Here is a 25562-nt window from a genome sequence, read left to right on the forward strand (position 1 = left end):
AGCCATATCAAGAAGGTGCGAGCAACTGAATTCTGGTCCTCAGAGCAGCAAGTGCCCTTATGGGTGAGGCCTCTTCAGCTTCCAAAAAACTTACAAAAACAACAAAATCACATCAGTGGAGACTGAACTTAGAGACTTGAGTGTACTAGGCAAGTACTCAGCCACCAAACTGTATTCTCAGCCCTAGTGAATAATTATTGAAAAAAAAAATGCCAGTAAATTAGTGTTCACAGTAACTCCCCAAAGGCCACCCACTGAAAACTCAGTGATACCCAGAAAAACCTTGAGGCACAATTTTAGAATGCATGTTATCATTATTACTTTGTAAATAGTGATAAATAGGAAAGGCTGGTTTATTTGGTAAATTCCAAGAAATAGAAAACTTAACACTTGAGGTAGAGGATGAAGCTCTGTTGGCAAACGTCTTGAATAACATACACTAATACCCATGTACCCCATTAATCCCCACATGGGCATGTCTGTTATCCCAATACTTCAGAGGAGGAGGCAGGAGACTCCGTTCAGAGTTAACCCTTGGCAGCCTAAGGAGTTAGAGGCCTGCATGGGCTACATAAGATCCTGCCTGGGCTACAAAATACCCTGACTCAATGGGAACACACACACACACACACACACACACACACACACACACACACACACACACACTCCCCCGCGCTCCAAACCCCAAACAAGCCACATTAGATGGAGGGGAAAGGAAACAAAGAAAATTCAAAAGACTCAGAATTTACAGAAAGCCCATCTTTATTTTATTTTGGAGACAGGGTTTCATGTATCCCAGGCTGGCTTCGAATTTACTATGTAACGGAGGCTGGCCTTGAACCTCTATCTCCCAAGCACTGAGACAGGCGGGCACCATCTCACGGGGCTGGAGATGGATTCCAGGGCTCCGTGCATGCTAGGCAGGGGCTTTACAAATTGAGCCCTGGGTGGTGGTGGGGGGTTGTGCCTTTATTCTAAAAACACGACGGAATCTGCGACTGCGGCGTCAGCGCGGCGTCCAGAGGCACACAAAGACAGGTCCACAAAAAGGTGTCTGCAGACGGCAGTGACTGAAGGGGCCGGACGGATCATTTTTCCTGGGTTGGCAGATTATGCAACATGGCTAAGGGCACCGCGAGCGTGAGGGAGAGGCCCGACAGAAAGGCTTTTGTCAGCAGCATCTCCATCGGGGCGTCCCCACCCCCATCCTCGCCCCACCGGTCCGCCATCAACTGCGGCGCACCCGGGCCTGGTCCCGCCCCTCACCCCGCCCCCGCGCTGCCCGCCCGTCTTCGAGGCCTCGCTTCTGACCTCGACCTCTCGGCCCTTTTCGTCTCTACGCCCCTTACGAGCCCACCCGAAGAAGGGTGCAACTGCCCGGACGCGGGAACAAACAGGCTTTTCTCCCCGGCCCGAAGGGATCCAACGTGGCCGAGAACGCCGAGCCGGAAGCGGAAGTGACGTCACGCCACCAGCCCCCCTTTTTTCTCGGAGCTCTGAGACCTTCTCGGCGTTTGTCCGAGGGCTCTCCACTCCGCTCGGTGAGGATTCGGTGAGGGGGTGCGGGGGCCTGCACCGGGAGGGAGAGCACTCGGTAGGCCTCGGCGGGGCGGGCCGAGCTCTGCTGGCGGGACCGCGCGTCCGCTGGGGTCTGCAGCCTTTCCAGGTGCCGCGGCCCCGAGTGCGCATCGGGACTCAGCCCGGAGCTGTTTGCATCCACCTTTCTTCTAAAGCCCGTGCAAAGTAACCTTTGTGGAATTGTTCTCCCCAGTCCCCCTCCCAGAAAGAATAGACTTTCCGCCATTGGCATCGCATTGAGACGCTGCATCTTCCATTCTCGGACCGGGCGATTCTGTTTGCTGCAGCCGAGCTTTGGCCGAAAGGTGGGTGAGGACAGCCCTTTCCTCGTTTTTTCTTTGTGTGTGGGTGTATATGTGTGTGTGTGTGTGTGTGGAAAGGAATGTTTTATCCGAAAATTTAGCTTTCGTGGGACATCTGTTTACCTGAGACACATTGCATTCTGATCTTTAAAAAATAGCTTTTTTATACCCTTATGCAGGATGCGTCTATCTGTATGTAAATCTAAACGTACATAGACCCTACACGGGTCCCTTTGTGTCGAAGAAAAGTAAGGATACCAAGTTACTCTGATTTGATGCTGGGGATGCAACTCGGGACCTCATGATGCTAAGTACGCTCCTGCTGAGCGACACCCCAGCCCAAATAGTTAGCTATTGTCTGAATGTTGTAGGCCTGTGCCTTCTTGCAGACTTTAAAAAATGGAGGCTTTGTTAGGTTAGTACTGATTGGCTTTTTCCAAGGAAAAGTAAAATAACGTTTTATGGTGAACTATTTGAAATAAGTTGAGAGTTTCAGGCATGATACTTTACAGAATGGGTAATACATCTTCTACAAAATTAAGATATCCGCCCAGTAAGACCTTAATAGTTCATGTTTCAACCAAGATAACTAAAAACAATAATGTTATCTAATAGCTTCTTTGTGTGAAATCAGAATTCTTCATTGTTATAAAATTGAGTATTTTTGCATCTAAGATCTCTTCAAAGTTTCTTTGTTTTGTTTTTGCGATAGTGGCAATTGAATCTAGGGCTTTGTGCTTGTTGGGTAAGCTCTCTACCACTAAGCTATAAGCCCAGACCTCTTTAAGACATTTTTGTTGTTGTTGTTTTTTTAACATATTTTTAAAAATTTGATATTTATGTATGGGGTGCGGGTTTATGCCTTCTCGAGTGCACTGCTCTGGGACATCGGAAAAGGGCATGGGGTCCTTGGAACTGGAGCCGCAGGAGGTTGTGAGCCACCTGGTGTGGTGTTGGGAACCAGATCTCAGGTTCTGGAAGAGCAGTACCCACTGTTAACCGACAGGCTGTTTATCACTTCAGTTCCCTCTTTAAGGGTCTTACATGAAAATTTCAAATGTCTTGCAGAATCTTTGAACCTAGAGCAATCGTGTTGTTTGTTATACTAACTTTTTCAGGAGGCATCCCCCCCCCCCCCCCGTTTCTGTGTTTATTTTGATGGCTTATTTTTATTGGCATTTTTGTCCATTTAAAATTTTTCCCCATTAAAAAATTTTTTTTTTCTCCTGTAGACTAATTGATGCTTTGATGGCTGAGTGAGTGAAGTGGTCGAGTTCTTGCCTAGAATATTTGAGGCCTTGGGTTTCATCCTCAGCTCTGCAAAGGAAGGGAGAGGCAGTGAAAGAAATCCAGCCTAAGCTTGTTCTTAAAACCCAGAATAAATATATTACAAATTGATCAGAGTTTTGGAAGTTCATATACTCTATTGAGTTACTGAGTTAATACATTCTATTGCTATTATGAGAATACATGAAGGAAATAAAAGTGAGTGAGTGTGTGTGTGTGTGTGTGTGTGTGTGTGTGTGTGTGTGTGAGAGAGAGAGAGAGAGAGAAAAAGAGAGAGAGAGAGAGAGAGGCGCAGAAAGGCAGAGAGAGAGAGACTGGAGGGGTGCTGAACCTACAGCATTGGTCATGGTAAGTGCTCTGTCATTGAGTTACACCCCTAGTCTTTTTACTTAACTTCTTAAGCTACATTTTACTTGGTCCACATGAGTGCATGTATGTGCTGTGGTGGGTGTGAGGAGATCAGAGGACAGCCTACTGGAGTCCATCCTTTTCCTCCATCTTATGGGTCCTGGGAGTAGAACTCAGGGAACTTTAGGTCTTTGGGCTTGGTGGCAAATGCCTTTATACAGTCAGCCATCTCTCTGGGCTTTCTGCTTCTCTTCCTCCTTTTCTTCCTTCTCCTCTTATTCTTCTCCCTCCCAGCATAATGGTTCCATATACTCTTTAATTTGAATATATTCATTCTACAAAATAATGGGTTTCATTATGACATTTTAATACATTCACATAATGTATTTTGATCATGTTCATTCTCAAGAGAAGTGAGTTCTAAGTTGAGACTAAATGACAGGGTATAGGAATAACCATGTTGAAAGAGAAGGACGTGGGAGGTAGAGAGAACATGGTAAGCAGTGACTAATTATATTTGTACAGTACAAGAGGAGAGCCTCAAGAGTTAATCCAAGGCTTGACAGTAATTTCACTCATTTTCTTTGGTGGTACACAAACTCTTATCCCAGCAATTGGGTGGTAGAAACAGAGGCAGGAGAATTGCTGCCAGTTTGAGGCCAGTCAAGACTATATAGCAAGACCCTATCTAAATAAACAAGGGGGCTCATGATTATGAATACTGGTTGCTCTTGCAGAGGACCTGGGTTCGGTTTCTAGCACTCACATGGCACCTTACAACCATGTGTAACTCCAGTTCCAGGGGAATCCAGTGCCCTCTTCTGGCCTCCATGGGCACCAGGCATGCAAGTGGTGCACAGACACACAGGCAAAGCACTCATACCTATAAAATAAAATAATCACAACAGCGGGACAAAACAGGATAGAAAATTCACCTATGCTAGTTATTAATCTTAGGAAATGTTTTTGTTCCTGAACAGCCAGAGCCTCTTTGAGTGGTTTTTAGACTGCCTTGGGTTTCCCATATCCAAACTAGGACTCAATTTCCCTGGGGGAATGTTCTAGTTCTTACAGGAGGAACTGGTCCCGTGTGACTGCTTACAGATACTGACACAAGTTGGAACCACTCCAGGGCTAAATGACCAGAAGGCTCCCCTGCCAGTATGGTATAGCTGAAAATATCAAGGGATACTTTGGCTTGACAGCATTCATGTTTTCTTCTATATTTGCTCTTTAAGGGACATAGATTAAAAATTGATGGTGTCAGAGGAGTCAGAAAAAAATGAGAGAAAGCTAGGCATGGTAGTGAATACCTGTAATCCCAGTATTTCGGAAGTGAAGCAGGAGGATCTTGAGTTCTAGGCCAACCTGAGTGACATACTGAGTTCCAAGTAAGCCTAAGCTACATGAGACCTTGTCTCAGAAAACCCAACCAACTAAACAGAAAAATTAATGAGGAGTTGTTACCATGCAGTTGGTAAGGCTGTGCGTATAACGCTGGTGACAGAAGTTAGTGGAGAAATAATTTGAACTATTAGTAGTGTCTGCTAAGTGTTTAATGTGAATGTTCTGATATTATAGTATTAGTATACAAGTAAAACTTATTTAAATATTATTTAAATGTGAGTATTATTGAAAGTATTCACAATTATTACTAAAATTGTATTCAGTTAGAAACAACTGTGAGGGCTGGGGAAATGGTGCAGTTGGCAGAGTGCTTGCCTACTGTGTAGAAAGCCCTGGGTTCTGTCTCTGGTTCTGCATACACTTGACTACAGCATACATTCCTGTAATTCTGGTACTTAGTAGGTAGAGACAGGAGACTCATCTTACAGTAAATTGGAGGGATAAATCAATGATAGATACCACACAAGATGAATTTCTCTGACATCTTCTCCTTTTCCTACCCTTGGAGTCCAGGGCGTTGTGAATGCTAAACAGGTGCTGTACCGCTGAGCTCCATTTCTGTCCTCCACACAAGCATGCCTGCCCCTGTCAAGTCATGGATTTGACTTCGTCAGAAAACACTCGTTTAAAAAAATAAAAGAAGAACATGTGTATACTTACTAATTAGTGCCTAACAAGTTTTAACACATTTACTGGCTTAAAATGTCACATGACTGAGTATGTTGATGGACACCTGTAATCATAGCACCTGGAAGATAGGCAGGTGCAACTCAGGACTAACCTGAGCTACATAGCAAGTAGCAAGGGTGGAAGGGGAAAAAAACAACTAGTGTTGTGTTACATAGCATGTATTGAAGGAGAACTTGAGGCATACTGCAGTCCACAGTCCACTATTTGTTTAATTACTATTACATTGTATTAGTAATTAAACAAGTCTATAGCTAAGAGAATACAAAGGAAGTTGTAACTCTTCCCCAGAGTGAGGAGAAACAGTCCCCCGTAGACATAGACATGCTATCACTATCACAAACCATGTTCATTAATCCTCATATTTAGACACATTCTGAGTGAATAGTATTGTTACCACAAAGATTAAATTAGAGCTGGGACTGGTGACTCAGACCTGTAATCCCAGCTGCTGGGAAGAAGGGTAAGAAGATTGAAAATTCAAGGCCATTAAGGGTTATAAAGTGAGTTCAATGCCAGTCAACTTAGTGAGACCTTCTCTCAAAATAAGTAAAGAAGAAGGTTGGCTATCTCAGTGGTAGCATATGTGAGGCCTTAGGTTCCATCCCCAATACCAGAAAGGGTAGAGGGGGCTGAATTAGAAGCTGAACGTGGTAGTGGTAGGATTGTGAGTATAAGGTCAATGTGGGCTATATAATGAGGTTCGGTTTCAAAAGGAGAAGAATAAAACAAATTTAATCTCCAGTGTTTGCAGAGAAAAATGGAAAAGAGATTGAATGCTTGGACACAATTATTACAATCCAGTAAAAAAAGGACTGCTGCTCTTCTCATGTAGCTTAGGCTGGCCTCACACTTATCGCCCAGGCTGGCCTTGAATTCCCTATCCTCCTCCCTCAAGTTCCCGATTGTTAGAACTGCAGATGTGTGCTGCAAGAATACTGTGGTGGGTTATAGATCTGACAGAACACCTTCATTCTCTCCTTTTCTCTCTCCTTTTTATAGGTGTGTGTGTGTGTGTGTGTGTGTGTGTGTGTGTGTGTGTGTCTGTCTGTCTGTCTGTCTGTCTCTCCAAAGACCAGAGGAGTTGAATCTCCCTGGAATTGGAGTTATAAGCAATTGTGAGCTGCCAACATGGCTGCTGGGAATTGACTCTGATTCTCTGTGAGAGCAGTGCCCGCTCTTAACCACTGAGCCATCCCTGCAGTCCCTTTCTTTTGTTTTATTTTCAGTTTTAATTTTCTGTTAACTTTCTGCATCATGGAAGTATATGAGACTCCAGACTTCCTTTTTGCCTTGAATATATCCTTGTATCCCACTTCTCTTTGGTAGCGGGGAACAATTGCTGTAGCCCATGGATTGGTTAGTGTCCCCTTGCCTTTTGATTAGGTATTTGTTGCTAGACAAAGCTCAAATGACCCTGTGACAGTCTCATTTCCAGTGCCTTCTGAGGAATGCTTTCCCTTGAGTCTGAAATGGAACTGAAGGCAACAATTGTTTTGTGTAGAACCAATTTCGCATGTTCTCCTCTGTTCTCCCCTCAAGTTCTGTGGGGGCCATGCCATGCAAAGTCCTGACCCAGCCTGCTGCATTAGAAGGAAGGGTTACATTGTTCCAATAGTATTGTGTAGGCAGTTGTTGCATCTTTTTTATTTTTGAGAGGGAGTTTTGCTCTGTAGCTCAAAATAGCCTCAAATTCATTGTCCTCTTCCTATCTGCTGGCCTACAAGCATACATCACCACACCCATTGGTGTTTTTTGGGGTGGGGTGGGGGTGCAAGGATAGTCTCACTATGTAGCTGAGGCTGTTCTGGAACTCACTGTGTAGTATAGGCTAGCCTTGAACTTATACTCCTCTTGTCTCAGCCTCCTAAATGCTGGTATTACAGCTGCTTCCTCTCTTTACCTGGCTCAATGATTGCATCATTATTGTACATGTATAGACTTTTTTTTACCATGATTTTCTTCTTCCTTTTTCTTTTCTTTTTTGTTTTTTCCAGACAGGGTTTCTCTATGCAACAGTCCTGGCTGTCCTGGAACTCTCTGTAGACCAGGCTGTCCTTGAACTCACAAATCCGACTGCTTCTGCCTCCCCAGTGCTGGGATTAAAGGAGTGCGCCACTGCCGCCCGGCACCACTTTTTTCTTAACAATGTAGTGTAACAACCACTTAGCGTGTATATTATTATATTGGGGTTTTTTGTTTTGTTTTTTGAGTCAGGCTCTCATGTTGCCCGGGCTTGCCTTGAACTCAGTATCCAAGGATAATCTTAAACTCCTAATCTTCTGTCTACACTTCCTAATGCTGAGATTACAGGCATGTGCCAATACCTGGTTTATGTTGTGCCATGCCAGGGATTGAACTGAGGGCCTCATGCATGCTAGGTAAGCTCTGCCAACTCAGCTACATTCTCTAACCTGTATTAGATATTGTGAGTAATCTGGTGATGATATATCAAGAAGTACATAAGTAATACACAAACACTGTGATTTTTTTTTTTTTTTTACATAAGGGATTTAATCATCTGCATATTTTGGGATCTACATGGCACCTGGAACCAATTGCCCAGGGACCCCAGGGACATCTACTGTGGACTAGAACACAGAGTCTTGGGCTGGGGAGATGGCTCAGTAGTTAAAGCCCTTTCTGGATTCTGGAGAATGGAGTTTGGATCGCTAGAGCCCACATAAATGTTGGGTGGGTGTGGCAACCAGTCTATAATTTTAGCACTCAGGAGGCAGAGATAAAGGATCTGTTGAGTAAGCTGGCTAGTTAGACTAGCTGAATCGGCAAGCTCTCAATAAGATGGGGAGCAACCGAGGAAGACTTTATAATCATGTTCAGGTCTCCTCGTTAACATACACACCTGCACTAACATGTGTGCCTGCGATGGCACTTCTTGATGTCAACTACATCTGGAATTGACTAAAACCCAAACGGCTGGGTCTACCTGTGAGGGATTTCTTTCTTCTTCCTCTCTTCCTTCTTCCCACCTTCCCTCCCTCCCTCCCTTGCCCCCTCTCTTTCTTATAAATAATTACTTATTTAATTTTATTTTATGTGCATTGGTGTTTTGCCTGCATGTGTGTCTGTCAGGGTGTCATATGCCCTGGCACTGGAGTTAAAGACAGTTATGAGCTGCCATGTGGGTGCTAGGAATTGAATCCAGGTCCCCTCTTAACCACTGAGCCATCTTTCCAGCCCCAAGTGATACGTTTCTTAATTAAATCACTTGAAGTGGGAAGACCCATTTATATATACACACACACACACACACACACACACACACACATATATATATATATATATTATTTTACAATACCATTCAGTTCTACATATCAGCCATGGGTTCCCCTATTCTCCCCCTCCCACACCCTCCCCTTACCCCCAGCCTACCTGCCATTCCCACCTCCTCCAGGACAAGTCCTCCCCCGAGGACTGCGATCAACCTGGTAGACTCAGTCCAGTCAGGTCCAGTCCCTTTCCAGACTGAGCCAAGTGTTCCTGCATGAGCTCCAGGTTTCAAACAGGCAACTCATGCAATGAGCACAGGACTTGGTCCCACTGCCTAGATGCCTCCCAAACTGATCAAGCCAATCAACTGTCTCACCTATTCAGAGGGCCTGATCCAACTGGGGGCCCCTCAGCCTTTGGTTCATAGTTCATGTGTTTCCATTCATTTGGCTATTTTTTTTTTTCAATAATTGAGTAAAACTGAAATTTATTATAAGCCACAGTCGTCCTAGGGACCTCCATGCTATATATATAGCCTCTATGGTTCTATGGGTTGTGGTCTGATTGTTCTTTATTTTATATCTAGAATCCACCTATGAGTGAGTACATACCATGACTGTCTTTCTGGGTTTGGGTTACCTCACTCAGGATGATTTTTTTCTAGTTCCATCCATTTGCCTGCACATTTCATGCTTTCATTGTTTTTCTCTGCTGAGTAGTACTCCATTGTGCATATGTACCACATTTTTTTCATCCATTCTTCCGTTGATGGGCATCTAGGTTGTTTCCAGGTTCTGGCTATTACAAATAGTGCTGCTATGAACATAGCTGAGCATGTGTCTTTATGGTATGAATCAGCATTCCTTGGGTATATGCCCAAGAGTGGGATGGCTGGGTCTTGAGGTAGTTCGATTCCTAATTTTCTGAGAAACCGCCATACTGATTTCCACAGTGGTTGTACAAGTTTACATTCCCACCAACAGTGGAGGAGTGTTCCCTTTGCTCCACATCCTCTCCAACATTGGTTGTCATTGGTGTTTTTGATCATAGCCATTCTAACAGGTGTAAGGTGGTATCTCAGAGTTGTTTTGATTTGCATTTCTCTGATGATTAAGGATGTTGAGCATTTCTTTAAGTGGGGAAGACCCACTTTTAATATAGCTCTTTTGAGGGGGAAGATATACCTTTAATCCAGATCTTTTCGGGAGGAAAGCTCTCCCTTTAATCTGGGCCACCCTTCTGCTGATATTCATTCTGTAAGTTCTGTTCCCCTAGAGAGCTCTGACTGATAGAGTGTCCCACAGGTGAACATGGATATACACATGCAAACCACAGAGGCATACATACGAAAAACAAGGGACAAATGTATTTGTAGGTGCATCTGTCTGTTCATGTACATTCTTGTCCTGCCTTTGACCTTTTCTTTTTACTGCAGAGAATTTTAGTGTTTTACCATAGTGCACCTATTCTGTTGATCCATATTTGTTGTTTTTTTTTTCTCCCAGTTTGGAACTTGCAAATTGTAGTGGTAGCAAAGGCATTTGCTTCCATTTTATGCACAGGAGCATACCTTTTATAGTGTGTGGACACAAGAATCTCATGGATGTTGCCAGTAGTTTTTGAAATTGTTTCTCCCATAACCTACTCAGTCAGCAATGTATGCGTGTCCTGATTGGCTTAGTATTAAGAACTCTGTTTTTTAAAATTAGATTTTGTTTATTTTTGTATGTAGGGAGGATGTGCCTCAGCTTACCTGTAGAGGTCAGAGGACAACTTTAAGGAGTCATTTCTCTCTCTGCTCCATGTGGGTCCCAGAGAGGTCACTAGGCTCTGCAGCAAGCACCTTTGCCCTCGGACCCATCTCCCGGGCCCAGAGCTCTCAGCTTTGTCAGAGTAGCCCGCTAGCTCCTTGGGGTCTCCAAGTGCAGTATATAGAAGATGATAAGGACATTTTCAAGCTGCCTGCTCCCTTCAGGTCCTTTTGGCAGTTCATCTTGGCAGCAGAGGAAATTTCTGGCTGTTACCCATGGAGTAATTCCAGCCCCCTGGGTGTGTCAGTGTTCATCAAGAGTCCCAGGAGCCCAGTTACTCTGGACACTCTTTCGGGGAGGTGAAGGGCTAATTTGAGTAGAAGGAGGAATTCCAAAATACACTGCAAACAACTCTGATAAGTCACCTTTTAACCCTAGGCTGAGGGTGACCCAGGCCTTGAACTTTCGAGATGAGCACTCTATACCACTGAGTACATCCCTGGCGCAGTGATCGTATTCTCTTAGATTACCTGTGATGGGGTTCAGGCAGGTCACAGATACCTTGATACCTTGTGTCCTTTCAGACAAGGCAGTCCAGTGTGTGTGTTTGTGAGTGTGTGTGTGTGTGTGAGAGAGAGAGAGAGACAGACAGACAGACAGACAGACAGTCAGGAAGAGAGATGGAAAGTGAGACAAAGACAGTTTCACTGTGTTGCCCAGGCTAACCTGGAATTCCTTAGCCCTCCGAGTGTTGGGGTTACAAGTGTGTGCCCCATGCCCATACAGATGTCCTTGTCACCATTCTTGTCTTTGTACATCCTTGACTGTCCAGACAAATGATTGGCAACTCTCGTGAGTTAGTGTATAGGTCTCCTGGCAAGGTAAACAGCAAACACACTCTTTGAGGTTCTTTACTGAGATGATTCTTTTTAAACTACACATTTTATTCATTCATTTTGCTTTTAAAAACTCTCTGTGTGTATATATTTATGTATATGGGGTGTGTGAGTGTGTGTTTATGAATGTGGAATTGGGGCAACCTCCGATGTGGGTCCTTGCCTTCTACCTCGTTTTGAGTCTGTTTTTCCACTATGTCCAACAGACTTTGGCACTTCTGGGCTGCTTCTGTTTCTACTTCCCACCTTCCTGTAGGCACCCTTGTTTGCAGACATCCATGCTTCTCCTGCTTCTGGGTTTTGCATGGTTTCTGGGGATTCGAACTGAGGTCTTCATGCTTGCATGGCAAATGCTTTGCCTGCTTCTCAGCTCTCCTCACTGGGATGATTTTCCATAAATACAAGTCTTCAGAGTTCAGTAAGACCATAGAACTTGATGTCTCTGCTCTCCTTTCGGGTGGTGCTGATATGTCATGCAGGTTCATTTGTAAAGTAGGTCTTGTCCTAGGTTTGGGAACAATGCAACTGGAACCAGTGTTGAACTAGTCGATCACAAGGTCTTGCCGCAAGTTCTTATAGTTTACTTGTGTTCACTGGAGTTGACAGACCTTAGGATTTTGTAATTTTTCTTCCTTCCCTTTTGGAGGAGATTGGGTCTCATGTAGCCTGGGCCAGCCTTGAACACTAAGGATGACCTTCAGTTCCTGATTCTCCTGCCTCTACCTTCATAGTATCGAGTCCAAAGGCATGTGCTCCTACCTCTGGTTTTATGTAGTGCTAGGGAAGGGACACAGGCTTCATGTTTGCTAGCCAAGCATCCTACGCATTGATTCACATCATCAGCCCACTCAGTGTCTTCTTTGTCTTGGTATAATCTTATGCTGGCGTTGATTCTCTGCCTCAGCCTCCTGAGTCCTGGAATTATAGGTGTACACCACTGCCACACCCAGCTTGAGTGCAGTGTTTTCTGTAGAGTTCCTGTTGGATGGCAGATTGTTGTTGCATGCCCAAACACATGGCTTGGTGGATCAGGTGACTCAATAACTTTAGGAAATTCCAGCCATTTGGTATATTGATATCTTGTAGTTGTTCAATTTATTATATGCCAGGGCTAAGCTGTTCCTCCTTTTGAGAATAGCTTCATTCAGAAAGTGTCACAGATTTGGTCCATGTTACCTGAAAACTGTATATTGAGTTCCCTCTGGTCCTTTGTCAGGGACTGTTAGCAGGACCTTGCTTTCCTTGGTCTGCAAGGTCATTTAAGCTGAATGCTGGAGAAGCTTGTAGTGCAGCCTGGGCTCTTTTAAAACTGCAATCCACCCCACTCCCCGCCACAGGCTTTTCTCTGTGGCCCTGGCTGTCCTGGAACTCACTCTGTAGACCACGCTGGCCTCGAACTCAGAGACTCACTTGCCTTTGCCTCCTGAGCACTGGGATTAAAGGTGTGTGCCACCACTGCCTGACTAAAACTGGAATTCTTAAAAGTGACTGGAGATTGGTTTAAAATGAAGAAAATTCTGTCATTTGTGGCAACATTGGTGGATGTTGTATTAAGGGAAATAAGCCAAGCGTAAATCCCTTGTGAGTATAGGAAAAGTTGAAGGGAGACTGTCAACTTAGTTGGATTGAGCGATGTCCAGTCAGTTAATGAGTACAGCTCTGGGTATTTCTGTGAGGATGGTTCCAGAAAGGATTAGATTATGAGGGCTTTAGCTTAATGAATGATTTGATCCATTGATGGATTCAAAGTTTGTGTAAACTATTGGAACTGAAGAAAGGCCATCGAGCATGTTCGTGGGGTTGTGTCTTGCCGTAGCTTGTTGTTACCGTGTTGCTCTGCTTCCTGCCTGCGCCTGTGAAGAACCTGGTCTGCCAGGTGCTCCTGCCACTGATGCTCTGACCAAGCACGTGCACCAAGTCCCCTGGGCTGATCCCTCACAAACTGAGCAAAATAAATCTTTCTTCAAAAAAATACTCATTTATCCCAGGCTTGGTGGCCTTTAATCCCAGCACTTTGGGTCGGGAAACAGAGGCAGGCAGATCCATGAGTTCAAAGCCAACCTGGTCCACATAGTGAGTACCAGGCCAGCCAAAGCTACACAGTGAGACCCTGTCTCAAACCCTGCTCGCCAAAGTTGTGTGTATGTGTGTCCCTCTCTCTGATGTGTATGTGTGAGAGTGGGCATATGCATGCTGCTTTTGGTTTTCTCCTTCCACTGCGGGTTGAGGGATTAACTCAGCTTGTCTGTCTTACTTGCTGAGCCATATTGCTAGCCCAGTAATTCCTTCTTTTAATTTGTTGTTAGGTAGTCCATACCTGGGAAAAGTAGTACAAGGATTTATTTATTTTTTGTTTTTGTTTTTTCGAGACAGGGTTTCTCAGTGTAGCCCTGACTGTCCTGGAACATGCATTGTAGACCAGGCTGGTCTCGTTTCACTGAGCTCCACCTGCCTCTGCCTCTCTAGTGCTGAGATTAAAGGTGTGTGCCACCAACCCGCAGAATAAGGATTAAGGATACAAAAATTAATTTTTTTGGAGGCAGGGTCTCATGTATCCCAGTCTAGCCTAGAACTCACTCAGTAGCTAAGGATGACTTTCTTATTTTGTGGGAGTGCATGTATTTGTGATTATGTAGGTCAAAGGACATCCTTTCATTCTCTTCTGGCCTCAGCATATGCACATGCATTTGCATTTAGTCACATACACACACTCATACCCACACCCTCCACTACCTATCTTACCTATTCATTAGTTGTAGTCAGTGTGCTCAGTGGATGTACTGTATGACATGGTGTGCCAAGGCCTGTGTTTCTAGCTTGCAATTCTATTGTGTGGGGTATCGACTTTGGTGTTGTACAGTAGATTGTCCCTGAGTTTAGTAATAGTCGTGAGTCTAGTAACAGCAGCAAGTGCTTTTGAAAGTTCTTTAGAAAAATGAGCTCCCTGTTTCCAGGTATCTCCCTGGAATGAGTTTTCAAGTAGGTTCAAGGTTGCCTTCTGAGCAACTAGTGGGCATAATGCTTACCTGGTCAAGGAAGCTCAGGGCGTTGTGGAAGCTTAAGAGTGTGACTTTCATTTGAGTCCAGAGAGATCCCTACATCCACCCTTCACACTCCTGTTTTTTACTAACTGTACCATGCAGAGTTTTTTAATAAAAATTTATTTTATTTTATTTGTATGGGTATTTTGCCTGTATGTATGTCTGTGCATGAAGTACTCTCAGAGGCTAGAAGAGAGTGTCAAATTCCCAGGAATTGGAGTTACAGATGTTTGTGAGGTGCTATGTGGGTGCTAGGAATTGAACCCAGATCCTTCTGAAAACTAGCAAATACTATTACCTCTTAGCCATCTGGCCCCTGCATTGCATAGTTTATTGTATAATTTCATTGTATATTTTTGTGGTGCTGAACCTGAAATACTATGCCTCAGGAATACTAGGCAAGTGTTCTGCCAATGAGCTTTACCTGTTCTGTTTTTGTGTGACAGGATCTCACTATTTTCCTCTTGCTGACCTCAAAATCAGTCTTTGCTTTTCAGCTTCCAGGCACAACCTGTTTTTTTTTTTTTTTTTTTTTTTTTTTTTTCTTTTTTCTAAGACTTACTTATTTTGGGGCCTGGAGAGATGGCTCAGAGGTTAAGAGCACCAACTGCTCTTCCAGAGGTCCTGAGTTCAATCCCCAGCACTCACATGGTGGCTCTCAACCATCTGTAATGAGATCTGGTGCCCTCTTCTGTGTACCAGAATAAAAAAAAAAAAGATTTATTTATTTTATGTATATGGCATTCTATCTATCTGCATACCAGAAGAGGGCACCAGATTTCATTATATAGATGGTTGTAAGCCACCATGTGGTTGCTGGGAATTGAACTCAGGACCTCTGGAAGAGCAGCCAGTGCTCCTAACCTCTGAGCCATCTCTCCAGCCCCAGGCCCAACTTATATTTTAATTTTCTTTTTTTAAAGATGATGTCTTATTTAGCCCTGGCTGGTCTTGAACTATGTAGCTGAGGATGGCCTTGAACTTCTAATCCTCCTTCCTCTACCTCCTGACAAGACATAGGGGCTTCAAAGGGAACCTCTAGTGACCTACTTCCTCCAACTGGTCCTGTGGAAGTATATACCATCTTTCAGTAAGATCACCAGTGATGGTTTATACTGATTTTCCACTTGATAGTACGTAAAAATTGTCCAGGAAATGAGCCTTTGGGCATACCTGGGGGAGATTTTCTAAATTAGGCAAATTTGGGTGGGTGGTACCCTAACTATAGACAGCATGTTTTTATGGACTGGGTCTTGGACTGGGAGGAAGGAACTGAGCAGCAATATTCATTACCTTCTGTTTCCTGACTGCAGATGCAGTGTGACCAGCTGCCTCACACTCCTACCATCATGACTTTGCTATGGTTAACTGTACCCTAGACCTGTGAGCCAAAATACACACTTCCGTAGCTACTTCGGTCAGGGTATTTTATCACAGCGACAGAAACACATTAAGACGCTTGTCAAATTAAGAATCCATCAGCTAGGTGAGCCACTGATGAGGTCAAGCCTTCGTGAGCCGTCAGTCTCGAGACCGTGCCTCTGGACATGCTGTGTGAGGGTCATGCCTCCGACAGGAGCCTTTCTGTAGGCCTTCACTTTCTCAGGTGTCCCCAGTGTGGTACAGCTCCTTTGTTCTGTGGTTCCCTGTTTTTTCTGTATGTGTTCCTCTCTAGCACCTGTGAGTAAATCTTTAGTTCACATGTTTCTCCAGTGTAAGTTTTTTGGCCATGACAGAGCGATCCCCCAAGATCTCATGAAAACTCCCTCCCTGTTTATAGTCTATTGATCAGCACCCTAATTTCCCTTGAAGAATATTTGATATGGGCCATGGCTGTCATTTGTCCTGTTAACTCAGGTTTTGTGTTTTGTACTAACAACCTTGTAGTGTTCCTTTCCTTCCAGATTTTTCAAAAATTCATTAATTTATTATTTATTTTGGACAGAATCATACTATGTAGCCAAGGCTGCCCTCAAACTTGTGAACATCCTGCCTCAGCCTCCATAGTGCAGGAATTACAGGTGTTCACCACCACACCTGGAAGGGTCTTAGATCTTAAGTGGGTCTGCAGGTTAACAGATCTGAGTTTTAAGCACACTTAAAAAACTTTGAGGACTGGGGAGATAGCTTTGCAAGCAGGGAATGTGGGTGGGTTTGAGTCTAGTACCCAACCTAAAAAAATAAGTTGGATGTGGTGGTGTGGGCCTGAAACTGCAGTGCTAGAGTGGTGCCAGGAGAGTTGGATTCCTGGAGCCCACTGACTTGCCAGGCTAGTCTAAACAGAAATCCCCAAATTGAGCAAGAGATACCGTCTCAAAAAATAAGAGCTGTAGAGGAGGACTCCAAACACCAACCTCTGGCTCCCACATCAGCCTGCGCAGGTGAGTACAGCCATATACACAAGTAAAGAAAAGGGCTTTTTCATTTTACAACTTCAAAGACTTACAAATTAATTTTTCCATTTATTTATTTTGTGTGTGTAGTGGGGTATGCTCATGCCATGGCATACATTGAGGCCAGAGGACAGTTTGGAGAAGTTGGCTATCTTTTCTTCATCATTTAGGATCTGGGAATCAAACTCAGGTTGTCAGACTTGTGGTAACTACTCAATGAGACATTTCACAAATCCAAAAACTTTTTTTTTTTGAAAAAAAACCACTCCATTGGAAAGCTATCTGAGACAGGAGAATTGCTGTAAGTTTGAGATCAGCTTGGGCTATGGAGTAAGACAATATCTCAACAAAAGATACCATCATGGTTGGGGGTATTGTGGGAAAGTACTTAGCTATCCTGCATGAGCCCTTAAGTTCGATCTGAACATTGGCTGGAGAGTAAACAAGGAACTGCTGCTGGCAGTTACAGCAGCATCTGTTTGGGCTCCTGTCTCAAACAGTTGGCACTGCACTGCAGTCACCCACAGGAACGTTGGGATTCATGGGATTTTACCAAATGTCTTTCCCACTGTAAGGAGCACTATAGATGTAACCAACCATCTTATTAAAATAAGAAACACAGAACCAATGTAAAAGAGAAAGCCAAGAGGTCAGAGCTCAGAGCTAAAATCTTACCTCCTGCAGTACTCCTAGCTCTCTGAAAGAGACCTACTTCCTGTGTGTGTATGTCTTTAAATAGTCTTTCTGTTCTGTCTTCTCATTGGTTGTAAACCCAAACACATGACTGCCTCGTCACTGCCTGTAAGTACAACCCTCTAGGTCTTAAAGGCGTATGTCTCCAGTGCTGGCTGTATCCCTGAACACACAGAGATCTATGGGATTAAAGGCGTGCGCCACCACTGCCATACTCTTTCTATGGCTCTAATAGCTCTGACCCCCGGGCAACTTTATTTATTAACATACAATTAAAATCACATTTCAGTACAAATAGAATACCACCATAGAGCACTGCTACTTTCTGTATCTGAGAGGCCCCAGCATGGGGTAGCAGGGACCGGAAGGACAAGATTCTAGGGATAATCGTAGTGGGCTCTATTTGTCTGTGGAATCTAAATGTGATTTTTAGGAGATTATCTAGTCTAGCACTTTAGATTCATCAACTATAGAGTAAGCTGCATAGGGATTTTGAGAGGGTGAATTTTGTTGGTGGATAATGAGCTATGGGACTTTTGGGGTTCATTGAAATGTCACTGTGTGGAGCACTAGGTAGGCTGGTGTTCTATTGGCTTTATGAAATCTTATTTGTGGGGAGAGAACACAGGCCACAGTGTGAATGTGGCAGTCAGAGGACAACTTTCAGGAGTCTGTTCCCTCGTTCTACCACGTGGGACATGGGTATAGATAGGACTCAAGTCATCAGGCTTAGCAGTAAGAACCTTTGCCTGCCCAGTCATCTCACTGGCCCTTATTTATTTATGTGTGTGTGTGGCAGGGTGTTGGTACTGGGAATTGAACCTAGGCTGTGACATATGCTAGGCAAGTGCTCTATCACTGAGCTACATCCTTAGCTCTTTTTCCTTTTGAGACAGGATCCCACTAACTTGCCCATGCCGGCCTTGCACTCATTCTGTAGCTCCAGCTAACTTTGAGCTTTCAATCCTGTCATTTTGCTTCAGCTGCCTCAGTAACTGGAATTACAGCTCTGGGGTTTTGTTCGTTTGTTTTGTTGTTGTTTTTAAAGGTAACTATTGCTGTTTAGCCCAGGCTAGCTTTAAGGTCTTCTTGCTTCTGTCTTGACAGTGCTGGGTTCACAAAGCTTCCCCTATCATACCTGGTTTTCATTTCTTTTTTTTTTTTTTAAGCCAGTCTTTAAACTGTATGTTGCATGGTAACAATAAAAGAAAAATGAAGGAAATTATTGGAAGAAATGAAAACAAAAAAGTCAACCTTTTTGGGTGGGGATACAGCTTCAGTGGTAAACCACAAGGTTCTGGGTTCAGTCCCCAGCATCATGAAAAGAAGGACTTGGATGGCACATGCCAATACTCAGAAGGTAGAGGCAGGGCTGTGAGTTCAAGGCCAATCAGGTCTTCCTGTTGGGAGGAGGGTTGGATAAAGAGAGAATAAAAAGACAAACTTGCACTTTTTCTTTTAATCGCCTGGTACTCTTTATCTAAAAAGGTATGCCACACAAAAGAGCTGGGCAGATTCTGACTCGTCCTTGACCCTGTGCCAGTATGAAGAGGAAAGGGCATTTATGTATGATTCTAATGTTTCCAACCAAGACCTAGTACTTGAAGTGTGCTGAGTCTGTGTGTGTGTGTGTGGTGTGTGTGTAGAGAGGCCAGAGGCGATTTTGGGTGCGTTCTGCAATCACTCTTTACCTTATTATTTTTCAAAGATTCAGTTTTATTATCTATTGTGTTTTTGTCTGTGGTGTGTGTGGGTACTTGGAGACCAGAAGAGGCCATTGGATTCCCTGGAGCTGGAGTTAACAGGCGATGTGAGCTGCTGGATGTGGATGTTGGGAATTGAATTCAGATCTTCTGCAAAAGCAGCAAGTGGCCGGGCGGTGGTGGCGCACACCTTTAATCCCAGCACTAGGGAGGCAGAGGCAGGTGGATCTCTGTGAGTTTGAGGCCAGCCTGGTCTACAGAGCGAGTTCCAGGACAGCCAGGGCTGTTACACAGAGAAACACTGTCTTGAACTGCCCTCCCCCCCAAAAAAGCAGCAAGTGCTCTTAGTTGTTCAGCCATCTCTCCAGCTGCCATCCACCTTATGTTTTGAGACAGGATCTCTCATTGAATGCAGAACTCTATTTTGATGAGACTGGTCAGTGAACTCCAGGGATCTTCCTATCTTTGCCTCCCCAACACTGGGATTACGTGCCCAGACTTTTCCTGGGTACTGGTGACAGAACCCAGGTCCTCATGCTTTCATGACTGAACTGTCTCTCAGCTTTTTGTTTGTTTGGTTTTTAAGAAAATTTAAAATTATTATTATTTAATATGAATGGGTGTTTTGCCTGTGTGTGTGCACCACTTTTATGGCTGGTGTCCTCAGAGGGTGTTAGATTCCCCAGAAATGGAGTTAGAGATAGTGTGAGCTGCCATATGGATGCTGGGAATTGAACCAGGTCCTGGAAGAGCAGCCAGTGCTCTTAAGACACTGAACCATCTCTCCTGCCCTCAGTCCTTTAAAAAAACAATCGTGTCAATTCTTACCCTAATCTCGTGGTCACAGATGATGCAGCCAGTGTTAGTTTTCTTTGGTGTTGCTCTCTTGCCCCAAACAAGTCTGTAGTTCTGTGCTTCCCGTGTGTGCATATGCAGGACAGCTGCTTGATTTCCTGGAGCCCTTATGAAGTAATATATCAGTTCTTTTGTTATGATTATATTTCCCCATAGGACTTCTAGATCTTTACAGAACAGGATATTTTCTGTGTCCTTCCCTGCTCTGCTCATGCCTACCACAGGAATAGGACTTCCTAATTATTTGCTGAAAGAATTAAAGAATAAGCCAGACCTGAAATAAACTTCCAGTACCTACAGTAAATGAAATAGAAGAGGTAAGATTATTTGTAATCATGTTTTTATTTTAACCCATATATTGAAAATACCATTTTAGTACATAATAAAAAACTCAGATGCTTGTGTTTTTTTCCAGACATATTTGATTTATGTTTATAATAAATGAGATTAGTAGTTTTAAAAGATTCAGAACCTGGGGGTATATATTAGTGGTAGAGTGTGTGTTTAGCTTACAATGAGGCCCTGGGTATAGCTCACAGTCACACACAGGGCTGGGGATGTAGCCCCATGGTAGAGTGCTTGGCTAGTGTACACAAGGCCCTGAGTTCTATCCCAGCACCACATAAACCAGGCATGGTGGAACACATCTGTAATCCTCGTAGTTTGAGATAGAAGTAGAAGGATCAGAAGTTCAAAGTCATCCTCAGTTACGTGGTGAGTTCAAGGCCAGACTTTATATGAGATGCTGTCCTTAAAAGAGAGAGAGAGAGAAAAAAAAAAAGATAGATTCAAATAGACAAGCTATCCCATTTTTTTTTTTTTCCGAGATACAGTTTCTCTGTGGAGCTCTGGCCTTCCAGGAACTGTCTTTGTAGACCAGACTGGCCTTGAACTCAGAGATCTGCCTGTCTCTGCTTCCCGAGTGCTGGGATGAAGGGCATGTGCCATCATCTTTTATTTTTTATTTTTATTTTTTGTTTGTTTGTTTCTTAAGACTGGGAATCTTTATGTGGTTGAGGTTCTAACTTACAGTCTTCTTGCCTTGGCCTCTGAAGTGCCAGCACTAAGCGTGTGGCGTTGGGCCTTGTGCCAACGTACTTACGCATTGTCAAATAACAGTCATACTGATTTTTAGAAATACTTCCATTTTAGTTTTTTAAAATTAAGTCATAATGTGTACCTATGAAGTAGTCATTTACATATGGAACTAGTGAATCCTGAATAGTGCTGTGGTGGGTCCATGTTTTGTCACGTTGGGGAGAAGTAGCAGTCATAGAAAATCAAGCTTTCTGGACAAACTCAGTTTCATCAAGTCTCAGTTCATTTCCAAGCAGGGTAATGCTAGACTGACCACTAGTGCTGCCTGGATGTGGGTGTTTTAGTGTGGGTAACGATATCTACTGATGTCTACTGTGTAGGATGGTTATGATTACATGTGAGCTTAGATGTGTAAGCTGCTAGCACAGCTTCTGACAAAACTAGTAAATGTTAATTGGTATGCGCATGGCTAGGGAGTAGGTGTTGGCTGGTGGGTTTTGCATATATTATCTGCAGAGAGTGAGCACTACTGTGTGATGTTTGCTGACTGACGTTCGATGTTGTTGATTAATGATTGATGTGAACAGGACTCCATATAACCCTGTATTAAGAGGAATGGAGATTGCCTCTGTCCACTTAGATTCATAAGCTGTCCCGAAGTGATCTTGGCATCAGGGAAGGGAGTGTTCAGGCACATTTCACCATCAGCATCACGGGATGGCAGCCATTGATTTGTCCCATGGTAAGTCCTTGTTGAAGCTCTTTTTTAGACTGCTTTAGGTCTCTCCTGCACAGCAAATTCCAGTGGGCAGGGCTTCAGTATCTTGTGTGTTCGTTTACAAAGAGCTGAAATGGGTCACATAATAGTGCTCTGTGATTTAGGCCGGGAGTGTATGCTTTCAGAAGAGGTGCTGTATAATTGTCCTGAGTGCTGTTACCAGGTGCAATTTAGAGTCATGTTTTTCTTTCTACTTTTTATTTTATTTATTATTATTGTGTGTATGTATTTGTGTGAGTGAGGGTACATGTGGAAGTCAGAGGACTTTTTTAGGGAGCCAGTTTTCTCCTTCCATTGTGGAATCCTGGGATCAAACTCTGGGCACCAGGTCTGAGCACTCAAATTAACCTCATGGCGCCATCTCACCAGCCCCAGAGTCAGTGTTTTTCACCCTTTAAGTTTCTTCATCTATAGAGTGAGAACACTCCCTTTCTCAGCAGGCAGCAGAGTTCCTAGCCTGCCCCCCTGGCTCCGGGGGAGACGGAAGTGCTGTGTATTTCTTGGTAGGAACATGTATTGATGTGGTTTGATGAGTGTACAGATGACAGGGAATGTCACACTAGAGCAGAGTGACTTCCTGGCTCTGGGAGTTGATGCCGTCTCCTTTTCCTGTCAGGTCTTCTTTCTAGAGAGCCTGTCTACATCTATGAAGAAAATACAGAGGAGGAAGAGACGGTGACTGACAACCAGGCAAATTGTTACCAGGTAAAAAGAAAGGATAGCATTCTACCAAATAAAACTTTTTTGGGGGCTGGAGAGATGGCTCAGCGGTTAAGAGCACTGGCTGCTCTTCTAGAGGACCCAGGTTCAATTCCCAGCACCCACATGGCAGCTCACACCTGTCTGTAACTCTAGTTTCAGGGGACCCCAACAACCATGGCAAAAACACAAATGCACATAAAAATAAAATATATTTCAAAACTTTTTTGTCCATGATCTAGATGCGTTTTCTTCTAGAGTCTAGAATCTAGACAGACTAAGCCTTCAGGACTTCTTAAAGGAAATGCATTCTCCTTAGGAGGTAAAGAGTGTCTGGCTGAATTTCCCTGGGGAGCAGAGCCTTATATTGGTAACGTGTTACCTTGCAAATCATTCTAGCATTTCTGTAATTGCTACTTAATGTGTTTGCTTGCTGGGGATTGAACCAGGGCCTTTTTACCCATGCTAGGCACATGCTTCACCACTGAGCTATATCCCCAGCTACACTAGGTAATCTTTCTTTCTTTTTTTTTTTTTTTAACGTAGGGTCTGGCTATATAACGTAACCTTCCACTCACTATATAGTCCTGGCTGGTCTCAACCTTCTTCTCCAGTGTTGAGGATTATAGGCCTCCACTAACTAATCTTGAGTCTCATGTGACAACTGCATGTTCTTTTGTTTTGTTGAGTGCTCTGACAGATGATAAGGCAGGTGAGAGCACCCTTTTCTCAGAAGATCTACTTGTTAGATATCTACAGTTTGCTTAGGAATGTGCTGCGATGAGAGAGTAGGACCAGAAGAGCTTCTAGCCTGGCTGTGCTGGTAGAAATCATGCTTATGAAGTGCTGCTAAAGTCATGTGGCAGTAGAAGTCAGCAGAGGGAGTTTAGAGAGAAGAGTTCCTGGGGCCATTGAATCCTGCAGCGGGATTGAGGCTGATCTGAGAACCATGTATAGGTATTAGGTCCACCTTCCTTATTTTCCATTGAGTGCTAGCAAGACTGTTAATTGGCTCAAACCAACATGTGTGTAATGGTTTAGGATTCAGTGACCTTTGATGATGTGGCTGTGGAGTTCACCCCAGATGAGTGGACGTTACTGGACCTGACTCAGAGAAACCTATACAGAGAGGTGATGCTAGAGAACTACGAAAACTTGACCTCAGTAGGTAAGGCAGCCAGCATTCCTCATTACCTTTTATGAAACAGATACACATTGCATGCTTCTTAATGTGTTGGAGATTGATCGTGTTAATTTTGAATATAGTGGAATGACAAATGCAACTTTTAAAATGAAACAGCTTTTGTGTGGGGGTGCAGTCAAGGGGCTCACACCTTTAATCCCAGCACTTGAGAGGCAGAAGCAGAAGCAGAAGCAGGTGGATTTCTGAGTCCAAGGTCAGACTGGTCTTTGTAACAAATTCCAGGTCAGGCTATCACAAGCCATGTTCCCAGCTTCAACAAATAAAATTCCTGTCACAATACATAATAATCTATGGTGGCAGTTCTTTGCTTTTCCCTTTCTTCTCTCCTTTTCCTTAACAAATATACTTCTTTTTATTTTTTGAGATTAATATAGTACATACTTTTGCCATTTCCTTTCCTCCTTCCAGTATACGACCTACTGTCTTTCAATTCATAGTCTCTTTTCATTAATTGGTGTGTGTGTGTGTGTGTGTGTGTGTGTGTGTGTGTGTGTGTGTGTGTATCCTTGAATATATAAAAACAGTCTATGAAGTCTGCATAGTTTTACTTGTGTGTACATGCTTTCAGGGTTGACTGTTCGGATAAGCAGTAGGTGTAGTCTTCCCCAGCATACCTTTGTTGTCTGTAGTTCTTTATGTATGGTGGAGACCTCATGAGCTTCCATGAGCTCCCCCCTCCCACATGAGCATGTCTATTGGTGTCCTTGTCTGGCTCATATTTAGGCAGTCATGTCGTTGATATTTTATGGACATAGCTTCTGACATTTCTAAGAGATACAATCTCACAGCAAACTCTCTGTCTGATCGTCTGGCTTTTATATTCTTTCCACTTCCTCTTCTAAAACGTTCCCTGAACCTTAGGTGTAGAAGTTGTTTTGTAGCTGTATCCATTGTGATTGAGCTCCACAATTCAGCATTTTGATTGGTTGTGTTTTTTTTTTTTTTTTTTTTTTTTAAATGGTCTCCGTCTGTGATGAGGGGTGAGGACTGTACTGTGGGTATAAAGACAAGTATTTAGAATGTAGTTGAATTATGCTGGCTTAGTCAAGTGGTGGCTATGGGAACTTCTCCAAGTTCCATGGTTTGTAGTACCAGGCGTGATTTCCCTCTAATTGAGTCTTCAGGCCAATTGGAGAGCTGTTGGTTTACTCCAGGGTGTGTGTGTCACTTGTGTATCCTTATGGCTATCATGCCGTGCTGGTTGTTGTTGGGGTTCAGAGGTATCATAGCAGATTGGACTCGCTTGCTTCCCTATTTTGGAAGCTTCAGGTCAGTTCTAGCTCAGGGGTCCATGGGCCTTGTGTCTGAAGCGCATGGCATCTTCAGGATTGGGACTTAACCTTCTACCTCTAGCAGCAACCAAGGGCAGCAGGAATGACCTGTAGTGTTTTTGGAGTCTCTTGGACAACCCTATTCAACAACTCAGAAGAGGTCTTCTCATGTCCGGTGTTGAGTTTTTGTTAGATGGTCTTTGACTCTTGGAGGGAGCTCAGGTGGGAAAATTTAATTTAAACTAAGTATCTATATTTAGACACACCGACTTATGTGTACTATGGATATTTTTAGGTAGATAGTTGATAGTATGATCTTACACCTTTTTTCAGACATCCCTACTATTTATTATTTTACCATCCTTCTGTATTTTCTCCTTCCCGCTTCCTAATTAAAGCC

General features: G+C 43.7%; 1 protein-coding gene across 2 annotated transcripts in view; it reads left to right on the forward strand.

The window, feature by feature from the left end:
* Positions 1-1453: 1453 nt before the first annotated feature.
* The window catches only part of LOC114695187 (zinc finger protein 426-like), a 32868-nt gene continuing 8759 nt past the window's right edge, over positions 1454-25562 (forward strand). The window contains exons 1-6 of one of the 2 annotated variants that reach the window (XM_028872401.2): positions 1454-1541; positions 1772-1883; positions 20329-20489; positions 21798-21952; positions 22605-22693; positions 23729-23855. In XM_028872401.2, the coding sequence (XP_028728234.1) occupies positions 21928-21952; positions 22605-22693; positions 23729-23855 (241 nt within the window). In that variant the 5' untranslated portion in view covers positions 1454-1541; positions 1772-1883; positions 20329-20489; positions 21798-21927. Of the gene's footprint in view, positions 1553-1771; positions 1884-20328; positions 20490-21797; positions 21953-22604; positions 22694-23728; positions 23856-25562 lie in introns of both variants that reach the window. The other variant, XM_037207727.1, reaches the window with a different exon arrangement.

Source organism: Peromyscus leucopus, chromosome 7, assembly GCF_004664715.2.
Source record: "Peromyscus leucopus breed LL Stock chromosome 7, UCI_PerLeu_2.1, whole genome shotgun sequence".
Classification (NCBI taxonomy): Eukaryota; Metazoa; Chordata; class Mammalia; order Rodentia; family Cricetidae; genus Peromyscus; species Peromyscus leucopus.